The following is a 15,346-nucleotide window of genomic DNA, read 5'->3' on the forward strand; positions in this document are numbered from 1 at the left end:
CTCAAGAAAACATTCAGGAAAAGCAATGTATGGGGATTCCAAGTGATCCAAGTGTTTTATTTCCATTCATCCGTTACAACATTGTGCATGTTTTTTATTAAAGAGTTTTATCAAACATTTGGTGTTCATAAAAAATAGATACCTCATATTAAACAATCAAACCCATATGAAAACCCCCTAAAACACAGTATAATTTATAAAGTTATTTAACATTTTCTACTAGTAGATAGTCATAAATAATCATTAAATATGGACAAAGTCATAAAGCAAGTAAAGCAACTACCGTAACTACCGTGTTTTGGATCTGCAATTGAGAATATGAGCAAGAAGAAGTCGGAAGTTTCTGTTGTAAAGTGGATAAACTCGTGTGACTTCACTGCTCATCTTCCCTCCATTTATCAAACAAACTTGAGGGGCAGCACGGGCTACCACTGGCTACATGTTGGTTCCGCCCCTGAGTTTAACTATGAAATTAAGCCGAGTTTTGTAACCCACTTAACACTAAAAAAACAAAATAACAAATGTCGGCAAGCTGTATATGACACATTAGCAGTCCAAGCTTCGACTGTCATCCAAGCACCGTATGATAAGGCCATCAAATCAATATCATGCATCGACAGATAAACAACTAAACTTCTGAAGAAGAAAAAAAATCTAACATAGATAAAGTCTTGAACAAAGCCAATTAGCATGTGACTTCCATTTTTATAATCTTTTAACTAAAATAATACTCCAAAACATATTATTTATCATCGTGATATAACATCATCATGTATCAAACATGTTAGACTGATAATCTCACTTATATATAACATAAGATCATATGACTATGTATATCGTTGGTAGCTTTTTACACATAATTAAGTCTGTATGTACACTGTATATCTATTTCCCCCGCTCCAAATTTGACACCGATGATTTGTGAGTAACAAGTATTATTTATTACTCTATGATTTTAGAACATGCAGTTCCTTGTGTATTTATAGTATGTATTATACTGTTTAGTGTGATTACTACTTCTACCGGCTCAAATACAAAATATATAAATTTATTTTTACATACTTTGTGTGATGTTCCTAATCAACATGTACAACAACTCACTAGTACAAAACGTATTTTTTAGTGCAATGAGGTTTATTTTTGTGCGGTTTTAGCCTACGACCGCACCATTAAAACACTTTAGCATTAATAAATCAAGGAACCGCACTAACAAATACATTTTTTGATACTATTTTCTTTAAAAGCACTAATAAATGCATTTTTTGATGCTGTTTTTCAAAATTGCAGTAATAAATATATTTTTTGATGCTGTTCTCTAAAACCGCACTAATAATAAATGTATTTTTTTGATGTTGTTTTCTTAAAAAGCATTAATAAATGCATTTTTTGATGCTACTTTTAAAAATCGCACTAATAAATGTATTTTTTTGATGCCGTTTTCCAAAACTACAGTAATAGCAAATGCATTTTTTGATGCGGTTTTGGATTGAGTTCCATCTTTATTTTTGTTCCCGGGCTGAAGCTCCTTCCAAAATTTCATTCCCCGCACGATGCCTTTCTCTTCCCCTTTATATTTCCTCAATCTAATTTCATTTGGCCACACAAACCCTAATATCATCGACTACTGCCGCCCTCACCAACATCCTTGGGTCCTCTCACCCGTGATGAATCTGAATAAGCTTTGAGGAGTGGACCTCCACTATAATCATCTTTGTTCATCGCGATCAACCCAACTTCAAGACTGACATGTATGTTTCTGATTGATAATTTTGATTCATAAAATTACTTAATCTATATGTCTGATACTCTGATTTCTTAAGTTAGGTTGTGGAAGAAAGAAGGGGTTGGGCAAAGAAGCTTGTGACATTCAAAGGAGAGCACATATCTATGTAGGGGAAGATATAAAGGTAGAAAAAACCTAAAAAAAAGAAACAATCTCATGTCTTTCATCTACAACAATTGAATCACGGCAAGTTTTTTCCTTTGTATTGATAATATTTCTAACTTGTGTAATTTACCTTTTAATTAAATGGATTGTATGCCTTTTGATAAAATTACTTTGTAACTTAATTAACTTCTGAATTCCTACCCAAGTGAGGTAACAGAGTCAAAGGTGGGCATCATCTCCAAAAGTCTGCAAGATACCGAAGAGGGGCCATATGAAGATGGTGATAACGAAATTGAACACATCTATATCAAAAAAAAAAAAAAAAAAAAAAACTTGAATATGCTTCTGTAGTTAACTTCCTAAACAACTTACATACCTGAAGTTATTATATCAATTTGTAAATAGATACAAGGATGAAAAGGTTAGAAAAGAATGTGATTTTTTATTAAGATAATTTGAATCTCTTCTATGGTTTGTGTCTTTACATTTAATATGATTTTTTGTTGTTTTGTTTCTGTATTGTAAATCAAGCAGTTTATGATATTTTATGTTGCAATTCGTATTGTATTTTAAAAGGCCGTTTATTTTCTAAGGCTGTTCAATAACAACATCAAAAAATAACTCTATTTTCTAAGGTTGTTTAATAACAGCATCAAAAAATAATTGTGTTTCTAAAGCTGTTTAATAACAGCATCAAAAAATAACTCAATAACTCTATTTTATAAAGATATATTTTATAAGGCGGTTCTGGACAGCATCAAAAAATAAGTATAATTTATAAGGCGGTTCTGGACAACATTAAAAAATAAGTATCATTTATGAAGCTATTTTTATGAGGCGGTTTTGGACATTTTCTAAGGTGGTTTAAGAACCGCCTCAAAAAACAACACTATTTTATAATGCTATATTTTTTTAAAGCGGTTGAATAACCGCATCAAAAAATAAAATAAACTGCTTTATTAAACATCTTCTGTACTAGTGACTAATTGTGAACAAATATATATGACTATTTTTTCAACACATATAAAACACCGAAATAAAAGATAAAAAGAAGTATCCTACAACTAAACTCTAAAACCACAAGTTTTTAGATACCTCTCACATGGGTGACTTTCATACAGTTATGAGACAACAATATGTAAGTTTTTTCTATAACATGAAGTTATCATCTGATTTCGTATAAAATAAATCGGGTTTTTCGGGTTTGAAAGTTAAGGCATTAGTTTAAGCCGATATTACATTGGTTCGGGTATACCCGAAACCCGATTTTTTTTTTTCAAAACCAACTCATTGGGTAAATTCTTCATTTATCAGTAGATAATGAAGATATCATGTGAATATGTGGGAAATGAATCAAGGTTTTGGACTTAAGAGTTGAATCATATGAGTAGAACACATATAGTTACTTTTTATGGAGTAAAGTATCAATTCTTTATTATTATTATTATTATTATTATTATTATTATTATTATTTTTGGGGGGGAGGGGGGGGGGGGGGGGGGGGGGGGGGGGTGTGATGCTAGAACATTAACAGGAAGAGACCACTAAACATTCAGGAAATTTTTTTACTTCAGATTATAGCAAATGAGATTCAATAGTTTTTCCTATTGGCCTTAATTGCACCAAGTCGTATGATATAAGAACGGGTTCTTCTAAAAAAAAATTGCATTCAATTTATGAGACCCAAATGTATCAAAATATTTATGGGTAATTTTGTGGTATACCTAACCCAAATTAAGACTCGATCTATCCAAACCCGAATACCAAATGTGCAATACAAATCGGGTACAATTATTATTTTTGCTTTAAAATATACCACTACTCAATCTGAACTACCAGAAACTTATAATCAATCAACACATCCTTTCACCCCTTACTCGATCCATGTCTAATGGTACTCAAAATCCTTATTCTTGAACCCAAGAAAAACACTGCACCTATTTGAGAACATTTATCAAACACTTAGTGTGCGATCTTTCAAACCCCACCTTAAGAGACAATTTTATTGTAGAAGGACCCCATTTTCAATTCAAATCACCATAATAAATACAATTTAATAAAATAAAAAAATTAGACCTTATTTGTTACCTGATTCGAGATCAAAAAATTTCTCCTGAACTACGAACATAAATAGCCTTTTCTTGTTATGAACTGGTTTGTAATAACAAATTCAATAACATAAAAACCACCAAATGATTCCAATATTGATTTGAAACACTCTATAATACCCAAATGATTACAAGAATGAAGATGGTATAGCTGATTCAAGATAGCCAATCTCCTAACAGGAATGAATTCCAATTTTCACAAAAAAGATAGATACCTCACTCCCTTGCCCATTACCTTCTTATACTAGCTGACATAACAAACTAAAATACTATAGAATGCCTAATATGCCCCTAAAGCCCTTGAGCTAATAAGATTCTCTTTATTAGGTTGATTTCCCATATTCCCCTTTCTATAAAGTTGTACGTGAGTGAATACATAACAATATCCCACCCTAAAAGAACCACCTTGTCCTCAAGGTGGATAAAAGTGAAGGTGTAAGGCAATCATGCATATTACATACACTAAAATAGTAGATATTGTTTGATGCATCAACAACAGAACATGCAATATGGCTATAGTAGCTGCATGCCTAACAACCCTTTTTTTGAAGAGCAGTGAAGTAATTGGGTATCCCAAAGTATCCACCCATAAATGTTGCATTCACATTCTTCTCACTAGCTTTCACCACAACTACCTTTTTTTTTTTCTAAAGCCTTTTAGGGTGTGAAATAAGGAAATTATTATAAAATAGCTTGAGGAGTTCAGGTGACGGGGCTGCTTCGGTATAGCTAGAAAAACCTTTTTGGGTTTTGACCCCGATTGAATTATAGAATTGTGTGTGCCTTACTGGAAGCTCAACTACCTCACGGATTTGTGTCATTTGCTTGCAGACTCTACCAACATGATCATACCAGATCTCATTCCACTGATCCTCATCTTCCCTTCTAAGGGGCTCACCTTCCTTGACAATTTCCATATAGAGTGCAACTACACAATAATCTGGTGGGTCTGTTTCAATGACTTTGAACTCTACACTTCTCATTCCTCCCCTTATAAGAAAGAAGTCACCCTTTCTGAACTTGACCCCATTCTCTTGGTAGAGTTCTTCATAATTCTGGTTTAGTGAAGGAGCAAATAGCCTTAACAGAAGCTCATTTTCTGGAAACATGACAGTTGTGTCAAGATTCAAGCCAACAACATCATAACAACCAGAAGCGATATAGTTATCATCTACTACGCTATGTATCAAACTTAATTGTTCCTGCGCTATGGTATACCCTGTCCAGACGACTTGTCGTCGCTAAAGCCTATACCGACGACATGTGGTCTGCACAAAGTCGCCGGTATAGCTCCGTCGCTAAAAGTCAAAAATGTCGTCGGTAAAGGTGTCGTCGGTATACCATGGTCAGTGCAGACGACATGTCGTCTGCAAAGGGTCGTCGGGATTGATTTTCGAGGAAATAAGAAAAAGTTTTATTTGGACCCTATAGAGACGACTTGTCGTCGGGAAAAGTGTGAGGCTATAGAGACGACTTGTCGTTTGGATAAGTGGGAGCTATGGAGACGACTTGTCGTTTGGAAAAATGAAAACCGTTTTTACAGTCGGAAAGCTATATCGACGACATGTCGTCTCTATAGCCTTTTATTTTTTATTTTTAATATCTTCCACAGGATTTGTTATATATACCATTTAAAACATATCCAAAAGGGATATTTGCATAATAATATAAACATAAGATAACATACCATTAAAATACAAAAACACTTAATAAACATAACATACCATTCAAATTCTACTATATAACAAAATAACAAAAAAAAAAAAAAAACAAGTTTTTAACAAACATTGTTGTCATTACCATTCTACTTTTCCTCCTCCTCATCATCATCACCACCATCATCAACATCATCAAACGAAATAACAAAAAAGCCAGTTTTTAACAAACATTGTTTTCATTACCATTCTAGTCCTCCTCCTCCTCCTCATCATCATCATCACCACCATCATCAACATCATCATCATCCTCCGCGAGTTCATTTGATGTTTCGGGGTTATTTTGTGGAACCATATTGGGATTAAACTGGAATTGTGGTATTGGTTGTGGTTGGAAGTTTGGAATGAAAGATGCGAAAGTGTTATTAAACATTTGGTTCATTTGTAGCATTTGTTGTCGCATGATTTGAATTTGTTGGGATAATACAACAACTTGGGGATTATCTGAAGATTGGGATGTGGAAGCTTTGGAACGTTTGGTATGCTTATTTGGAAATAAATTATTGTTGATGCTTGGTTTCCTTCCAATTCCGCGAATATGTCCACGTCTCTCACCGAGGGCACGAGCGAGGCATTGTTCTTCATTTAACTTTTCATTCTCCCCGAGTTGTGATTGCATCACCATCTTCTCCCGTTGAATGTTTTCCTAAAATAAAGAAAACAATAAAAATACATTAATTAAAAATAATAACTAAATTTGTACACTAAAATAATAATATTATACCTTAAACTAACTAAAATAATAATAAAATATTTATCAAACAACTTATTAACTTTATTTATTACTTACCCAAACTACTTCCGCTTGTGGTGTATACCAACCCCGACTTTCTTTAAATCACATCTGTCTCCAACCTTCAATATGTTGCAGGTCTTCTCCTCTTTCTCTCTATAATAAGTCAAAAACAATTAATATATTTATATAAGTGTTAATAATTTTTTTATAAAATACAAATAAATTTAATTACCTCCTCACATCGTCTGTCTGCATATGTTCTACTTCCATGAGCACTCGTAATTTGAAGTTTGGACCTGCTTTCTTTACCTTCTTTGCACTGCTTCCTATAACCCTCATCCAAAAAAAAAAGATCGATCATGTTATTCCAAGTTTCGTCATCCATATCATCCGGTGGAGTTTGTCTTGCACCTTCCACATCATCATATCCACCAACACTATCAAAATAATCTTTTACGTCATGTTTGTGCTGTATATAAGCTCTTTGGCAGTCGGTCTGTACAGTCGCTCGAATGGCTTCCCATAGATCTGTACCCCGATACATATCAAGATTAAAATATATCTGCAATAAAAAAACAAATTTAATTAGTAAAAAAAATTTAAAAAGTATAAAATTTTTCACATATAAAAAATATTTTGTACTTACTTCAATCTCTGGATACATATCTTCATAGTAATGGAAAGGAACACGTCTCCAATTTCTATAATGGAGTGGTACATGATTTACCACAAAGTTTGAGATAAACCTTGTCAACATTTTGCCATTTGTATTTATGAATCTATAGGTCCCCCCCCCCCCCCCCCCCCCCCCCCCGACGCTATCAATTTCCACAGGTAAAGGTTGACCCTTGTGATTGAACTTTTTTCGCAAATTTAAGCATCTTTCTTTTCCACGCCGGCGCGTCGAGTTTGCTACATTGACACATAGAACTAAAAATTTAGAAATTTAAAACTTAAAAAATATATCCAATATATTTAAGAATTTCATGTAACTTACAAGATTGACAACCCGACCGTATCTTGCCTGCACACTCATGTGGAGGTCGTTCCTCGCCATCTCCTCCATGCCCCCTCGCAACATGTGTAGCCATCTGTTTAACAAACATTAGAAATATACTAAACATAAATAAATATAAACTTAACAAAGGTTGAAATTGCTTAAATTTTTTTTATGTATATTTCAATATTCCCCCTTCAACTCAACTTTGAAACATTTTCAATTTTCCACATACTCCTTTGAAGTAGCCATTTTAACCTTAACTAAACCTTCAAAAACCTTTTCTTTGACCAAATACACATCTTTTTCGATGTGCTTGGTTCTTTCATGGAAAAAATGATTCAAACTCGGCCAATAAATTGAATTATTATCACATAAAATTTCAACTAGAAATTGCATTATATATTCAAATATTTTATACTCCTTACAAGGTAAAAGATTTTGCATTTTACAAAGGCCAAGGCTCTATATTCAGGCTTAGTAGAAGAATGAGACACATTGGCTTGTTTCTTATTCTTTCAAGATATCTAATAATTACCAAGAAACAAATAAAAAGCAATGACTGGTCTTTGTGTAATCAAGCATCTTTCCCAGTCAGCATTGACATCAGCCATAATTTGCAAGTTCTCAGATTTATTTATTGTAAATCCTATACCACGATTTTAAGTACCTATGAATTATAATGCCTAATCGTAAATATGAGTTTCTAGGAGAGTGTATGTATTGACTTAAGGTCTAAATTGCAAATGAGATATCATCCCTTATATTGAAAAGATATATCAACTAACCAATAAGTTGTCCTTATCTAGTAAAATTTGTTGCAATTCATCTTTCTCATCAATGTCTTTACTACTGATTATAGTATACAAATCAAGGGGTGTATTTATACTTTTATTATTGTTGCACTAGACAAATAAAGGGATATACTTTTAGGATAACAGTTTTACATTTTACGCATCAAATTTCAATTTCATACAAATGTACACATCTAAATAAAAAATCAAACCTCTTTCTTAATTTCATTTTCAAGCCAAATACACCACAATAACATAAACAAATTGTGTCTAACTTCATTTTCATTTTTATGTCAAAACACATTTGCATACCTCAAAATGCATATATATAATCAATCAACCAAACAAAATATGAGCAAAATAATATACATTGTGTATTGAAAGAAAAAAAAAAATCATACATTTCATATCTTTAGTTCTTCACGTAACTGCACACAGGAAAAAAAAACCCAAAAAAATTACCTCAAAATCGGAGGTCAAGATAGCACGATAACCCGAATTTGATTTCTCTAGCGGTGGTGCAGCTCGTTTCCGGCGGCGGGCGGTGATGAGGGCTTTGATTGAGGGCTATAACAACCGGAAATAAACCCACAAATTCGGAATAAAACTCAAGCTACAACAACTTAAGAACAAATCTAGGACCAAGAAACTTACATTTATGTAACCGATGAAGTTGTGTGGCCGGAAATCGCCGTGCGTCGCCGGAGCTTGAGAGGAAAAAGGAGGTGCAAGCGTGACTGCAAACTGAACACTGATAGGGGTTTCGTTACAAGGAAACCCTACACAGACGACATGTCGTCTGTATAGGTAAAAGAAAACGACGTCGTCCAGCTTCTTTCCTCATTAAAGAAAATAAAAAAAGAAATTATTTTCACGCGAATCGGTCGCACTTTTTAGAGACGACAAGTCGTCTCTATAGGTGGACGAAAACGACATCGTTTCACTTTTCTACGACATGAATTAAAAATAATTCAAAATAATTTTTTTTACCACTCTATACAGACGACATGTCGTCGGTATAGGTGGAACAAAACGACGACGTCTTTTTATTTTCTACAAAAGGGAATATAAATAAATCGAAAATATTTTTTTAATACCTTATAGAGACGACATGTTGTCTGGATAGATATTGGACATACCGCCAATTTTTTGCCCTTTCCCGCCCAGTCTATACCGACGACATGTCGTCTGGATAGCCTTTTTGGTCAAACATATATGGTCAAAGTTGGAACACGTTTTACCGACGACATGTCGTCGGTATAGCTTGTGTTTTGCAGACGACACGTGTCGTCTGGATAAGTGACGTCGGTATAGCTTGTGTTTCTTGTAGTGAAAAGTTTATTATAGATTCATTCACTAATAATAAATACAGACCAAATGTTCACATGATTGGGCCTTTAGGTAGATAATGCATCTGCTGACTTTTTAAAGACTAATTCAGCCTCCAAGTTATATGCTTATTAAAATCAAAGAAGTGTTAATTGAGTTACAGCGATAATGAAAAGTAAATAAAACAAACTTAGCTGAATAGTGGAGACAACTTCACCCATCTAAACACTAAATTCACAATTGACAATCAAGATAACAAATAGCTTGTATATAAAAGATTAGAGACAACGAAAGATTTTAAGGGATGAGATCTTATAGAGAATAGTGGTCAAGTAGATAAGCTACAAACTAGCCATTAGCAATGAAACTATTTCAGTGCCCAAAAATAAAAACAAGCTATGCAAGTTAAGTATGAATATAGATATAGAAATGAAACAAATTTTTATCATCAAGAGACAAAAAAAAAAAAAATGAAAGAAAAATGAAAGCTTATTCCAGATATTGCTTATAGGTGTGGCTAATTAAGAAGTCAATGAGAGATCAAATGTACCTCTGATTGGAAATACACATTAATATATTGCCAAAAGACTACCTATGAAACATTTGGAAACCTGACCCAACCATGGATTTAACATGCATCATTCTTGTTTGGAAATTTCACTCAGGCATTTTGTCAAATATATAGCATGCATGTACAACCACCAAACAGAAACTTGTTGAGCCGACGATCAGTGAGCAGAGAAACTCAAAAGGGTTGTTGGAACTTGATAAAGAAAACAAAAAAGTCAAAAATCAGTTTGCTTCGATCGAAGAGAAATACATGGAGATATACATATATACAGACACACTGAAACATTTGCTTCAATACATTTTAAGATGAGTACCTTTTAATCTGGCAATGAGACATACACGTAGATATGTTCTGTAAATTTTTTTAATATACATATTAGACCGTTAATAAAAGAAAAAACTAAAATGAAATAAACAAGTTGAGCTAGAATTATTATGTGTTTTTTATGATTACAAATTTACTTACCAATACAATATTATATAGTTATGATTCATTTGAAAAAACCAAGAAGACGGTTTCAGCTACTTAGTCTAAAAAATGGTTGATTTCAAGAAGATAACATTATTGAACATGTTTTGGGTTTTGGATATATATGATGTTATTAGATGTAGAATTCAAATTTCCATATTAGATACCTAATTAAAAAAACGCTTAACTAATTTCAACTGATGTGAAAAAATGATGATTAATAATAATTTAATATTAAAATTGGTTAAAATAAAAAATTATATAGTCCATGCTTGTGTTGTCCAAGGGTTGATTCGCATGTGGTGGCTGCCACCTAGAAGGTGCAAAAGAATATTAAAAATAAAGAGTTGAACATTTAATCCCTTCTTAATTGCATGTTAGCAGCCAACTAGGAGGTGAAAAAAATATTATAATTAAAACGTTGACCTAAACAATGGCTGAAATCACTATAAAGAATGGCCTGAATCCTTCTTTTTCCTGCACTCATTTCAACTGCATCCCCACCATACATACATACCAAGTGTTCCCGTTTTATCAGTAGGGATGGCTGAAATTGTTGTTTCTTCCTTCTTTTCGTTGTTCTTTGATAAGCTGGCCTCTGAAGCCTTGAACAAGATTGCTCGTGCCAAGGGAATTGAGTCTGAGCTCAAGAAACTGAAGAGGTCTCTAATCCAGATAAAAAATCTCCTTTATGATGCATCTCGGAAGGAGCTAACTGATGAAGCTGTAAAAGAATGGCTGAATGGTCTCCAACATTTGGCTTACGACATTGATGATGTACTTGACGATTTGGCAACCGAAGCTATCGAACGTGAGTTGATCGAGAAATCTGGATCCACCAGCAGCAAGGTAAGAAAGCTAATCCCAACCTGTTGTACAAATTTCTCATTAAGTTCTAGGATGCATGGCAAGTTAGATGATATTGCCACCAAGTTACAAGAACTTGTAGATGCAAAAAATAATCTTGGTTTAAGTGTGATAACATATGAAATACCAAAAGTTAAAAGATATGAGGCCAGTTTGGTAGATGCACGTGCTATAGTTGGACGTGAAGGTGATAAGAAGGCATTGGTTCAAAAGTTGTTAGGTGGTAAAGATGAATCGTTTAATCAAAACTTTAGCATTGTGCCAATAGTTGGTATGGGTGGGGTAGGTAAAACAACTTTAGCTAGGCTTTTGTATGATGAAAAGGAAGTGAAGCGTCACTTCAAAGTTAGGGCTTGGGTTTGTGTTTCTGATGAGTTTGATATCTCTAATATAAGCAAAGTGATTTATCAATCTGTATCAGGGGAAACCAAGGAATTTACGGATTTAAATTTGCTTCAAGAAGCTCTTAGAGAGAAACTTAAGGACAAACTATTTCTAATAGTGTTAGATGATGTATGGTCTGTAAGCTATGCTGATTGGGATAAGTTAGTGAGCCCATTTCTTGTGGGGGCTCCTGGAAGTAGAATTATCATGACAACTCGGAAAGAGAAATTGCTTAGAAAGTTGGGTTACGCTGATTTAGTCCCACTTCCTAGTCTGTCACATGATGATGCTTTGTCTTTGTTTGCTCAAAATGCATTGGGTGTAGATAACTTTGATTCACATCCAACACTTAAACCTCATGGTGAAGGGTTTGTGAAAAAATGTGATGGCTTGCCTTTAGCATTAATATCACTTGGAAAACTATTGAGGACAAAAAAAGATGGAGAAGAATGGAAGACGTTGTTAGATAGTGAGATTTGGAGGTTAGAAAATGAAGATGAGATTGTTCCGGCTCTTAGACTAAGCTACGATGATCTTTCTGCCTCTTTGAAGCAGGTGTTTGCATACTGCTCCTTATTCCCCAAGGACTATCTGTTCCACAAGGAGGAGTTGATTCAGTTGTGGGGGGCAGAAGGATTTTTGCACCACTCTACTACTAGAAAGACCATGGAACGCTTGGGTCTCGAATATTTTGAAGAGCTGTTGTCAAGGTCATTTTTCCAATGTTCGTCTGATCATGAATCATTGTTTGTGATGCATGACCTCATAAATGACTTGGCCATGTCTGTTGCTGGAGACTTTTTTTTAAGGTTAGATGTTGGGAAGAAAGAGTACAATATGGAGGAGGCTTTACAAAAGCACCGCCATATATCTTTTGTTTGTGAGGATTACATGTTATACAAAAGGTTCAAGCCGCTCAAAGGAGCTAAAAGTTCGAGAACATTGTTAGCATTGTCTGTTGGGGTGGTAAAAAGTTGGGAGACATTTTACTTATCAACTAAAGTCATGAATGACCTACTTCAGGAGTTACCATTGTTAAGGGTCCTAAGTTTGAGTCATCTTAGCATAACCGAGGTCCCAGAAGTCGTTAGTAGTATGAAGCACTTGCGGTATCTTAATCTATCTCGAACTTGGATCACACATTTACCAAAAAACGTCTGCAATCTTTATAATTTACAGACTCTGATTGTTTCTGGCTGTAACTATTTAGTTAAGTTGCCCGACAGTTTCTCAAAGCTTAAAAATTTGCAACATTTTGACATGACTGATACTCCGCTTTTGAAGAAGATGCCTTTAAGGATTGGTGAGTTGAAAAGCCTACAAACTCTCTCCAAGATCATCATTGGAGGGGACACCCGCTTTTCAATAAGCCATCTTAGGAACTTGAAAAATCTCCATGGGGAAATTTCTATTTGGGGGCTGGGCAATGTGCAAAATGCAATGGATGCACGTGAGGCAAACTTATGCCAAAAGAGGTTTACCAACATAGAGTTGATTTGGGGAGAAAAGTTTAATGTTCTTCAAACCAAAACACACCAAAAGGAGGTCCTCAATGAGCTGAAGCCTCATCATGATACTTTGAAAAAGCTTCAAATTGTGTCATATAGGGGTATAGAGTTTCCAAATTGGGTCGGGGATCCTTCCTTTTGCCGGTTGACCAAAGTGTCGATAGATGGCTGTGAAGAATGTACATCTCTACCAAGACTTGGTCAACTACCATCCCTGAAAGATTTGTTTATTGGTAGGATGAGTAAGGTGAAGGTCGTAGGTTTAGATTTACATGGGATCGGCCTTGCATTTCCTTCACTTGAAATGCTACATTTTTATGGTATGTCAGGATGGGAGGAATGGTCAACAAATAGTGGGGCGTTTCCTTGCCTTCAAGAGCTTCGTATTGAAGATTGTCCTAATCTGCTTCGGGTCTCGCTTGAAGCACTGCCTTCCCTAAGGGTTCTGAAACTAAGAAAATGTGGTCATGATGTATTGAAAAGACTGGTCGATGTAACTTCATCACTCACCATGCTGGAAATAGATGATATTTCCGGGCTTACTGATGAACTGTGGAGAGGTGTGATAGGGTATCTTGGGGTAGTTGAAGAAGTAAGCATGAAACGTTGTAATGAAATAAGATACTTGTGGGAATCAGAAGCAGAGGCAAGTAAGGTTCTTATGAATTTAAAGAAGTTGGATTTATGTGAATGTGAAAATTTGATGAGTTTAGGGGAGAAAGAAGAGGATAATAGTGGGAGCAGCCTAACATCTTTTAGGATCTTGAAAGTATCGGATTGTAACAGCTTGGAGCATTGTAGTTGTCCAGATAACATGGAGGATTTGGATATTGAAGATTGTGATTCAGTTACATCTATCTCCTTCCCAAAAGGAGGAGGGCAGAAGCTCAAGTCACTTTCCATTAGTAATTGTAACAAACTATTAGAAAAAGACATGGGAGGAGGAGAGAAGATTCAGGTGCTTATCAACCCAAACATGCTAATGCTTGAATCTTTGTATATCTTCAATTGGCCAAATCTAAAATCAATCACTCCCTTGGGCTACTTCATTAGCCTCGTGAGTTTGACAATAATAGAGTGTGAAAGTATGGAGTCATTTCCTGGCCATGAGTTGCCAAATCTCACCTCGTTAACACATCTGGTAATAGTAAAGTGTACAAGTATAGGTATGGATACTTCCTTTCCTAGTGGGCTTTGGCCTCCCAAATTGTGTTTTCTAGGAATAGGAGGGTTGAAGAAGCCTATCTCAGAGTGGGGCCCACAAAATTTTCCAACCTCACTTGTTGAGCTAGTATTATATGCCGGACCAGATGATGACATGAGAGGTTTAGGTGAATTGTCGCATCTTCTTCATTCATCCCTTACTAATTTTGGCATAGATGGATTTGAGAAACTTGAATCAGTTTCAGTGGCACTCCAGCACCTCACCTCCCTCCGGCATCTCTCCATTTACAACTGCCCAAAGACGAAAGATCTACCAGAAACGTTGTTGCCTTCACTTTTGAAATTGACGATAGCAGGATGCCCAAATTTGAAAGAAAGGACTAGCAAAGGAGGCTCCTATTGGCCACTGATCTCCCTTATCCCCGACCTCGACATAGATGAGTAGCTACATCTTTTCAACGGGAAGATACGACCCTCTCTATGCCTTTGACTTCATTTACTTTCATTATGTACCATTTTCCCTTTCAAACAAATTTATTATAAATATAATCTCAATAAAAGTATGTATTTCGTCGAAATTTTATTAATGTTTACATATTTAGTTGCCACGGATATGCTAAGTGCTAACTGATTTTTGGATTTTATTGCCTTTTTTTTTTTTTTTTTTTTTTTGTGATGAATATGACTAGGGTTGTCGATATAGAAGGATATTCATGATGAATTACGAACTGAATCAAAATGATTACCCAAGTCAAATAATTTTAATTAAAAAAAGTATTAGATTTGAACTAGGATTGGTCATCGAATTATCATTATT

The 15,346-nt window shown here is 34.8% G+C and overlaps 2 protein-coding genes and 1 long non-coding RNA gene across 3 annotated transcripts; 1 reads left to right on the forward strand and 2 right to left on the reverse strand.

The window, feature by feature from the left end:
• Window positions 1–5,665: 5,665 nt before the first annotated feature.
• Window positions 5,666–7,221, reverse strand: LOC145034074 (uncharacterized). The gene is made up of 4 exons (XM_078982485.1): window positions 7,094–7,221; window positions 6,680–7,009; window positions 6,502–6,600; window positions 5,666–6,357 (listed from the first exon to the last, which is right to left on the reverse strand). The coding sequence occupies exons 1-3, from the start codon at window positions 7,202–7,204 to the stop codon at window positions 6,550–6,552; spliced, it is 492 nt and encodes a 163-aa protein (XP_078838611.1). The 5' UTR covers window positions 7,205–7,221; the 3' UTR covers window positions 5,666–6,357; window positions 6,502–6,549.
• A 53-nt stretch (window positions 7,222–7,274) lies between these two features.
• LOC145034075 (uncharacterized) lies at window positions 7,275–10,227 on the reverse strand. Its single transcript, XR_013677867.1, has 4 exons — window positions 8,893–10,227; window positions 8,701–8,805; window positions 7,445–7,538; window positions 7,275–7,359 (listed from the first exon to the last, which is right to left on the reverse strand). It is a non-coding gene; the product is annotated as an uncharacterized LOC145034075 (long non-coding RNA).
• A 701-nt stretch (window positions 10,228–10,928) lies between these two features.
• On the forward strand, window positions 10,929–15,094 carry LOC145037608 (putative disease resistance RPP13-like protein 1). The gene has a single exon (XM_078986309.1). The coding sequence runs from the start codon at window positions 11,150–11,152 to the stop codon at window positions 14,972–14,974; it is 3,825 nt and encodes a 1,274-aa protein (XP_078842435.1). The 5' UTR covers window positions 10,929–11,149; the 3' UTR covers window positions 14,975–15,094.
• Window positions 15,095–15,346: the final 252 nt, after the last annotated feature.

Source organism: Lactuca saligna, chromosome 3, assembly GCF_052625555.1.
Source record: "Lactuca saligna cultivar CGN05327 chromosome 3, ASM5262555v1, whole genome shotgun sequence".
In the NCBI taxonomy this organism is placed as follows: Eukaryota; Viridiplantae; Streptophyta; class Magnoliopsida; order Asterales; family Asteraceae; genus Lactuca; species Lactuca saligna.

Coding starts and splice junctions, on each gene's coding strand:
- LOC145034074 (XM_078982485.1), bottom strand. CDS start 7,204: ATGTTGACAAGGTTTATCTCAAACTTTGTGGTAAATCATGTACCACTC. Junction 7,010..7,093: donor ATATGTATCCAGAGATTGAA/GTAAGTACAAAA, acceptor TTTTTATTGCAG/ATATATTTTAATCTTGATAT. Junction 6,601..6,679: donor CAGACAGACGATGTGAGGAG/GTAATTAAATTT, acceptor GACTTATTATAG/AGAGAAAGAGGAGAAGACCT.
- LOC145037608 (XM_078986309.1), top strand. CDS start 11,150: ATGGCTGAAATTGTTGTTTCTTCCTTCTTTTCGTTGTTCTTTGATAAG.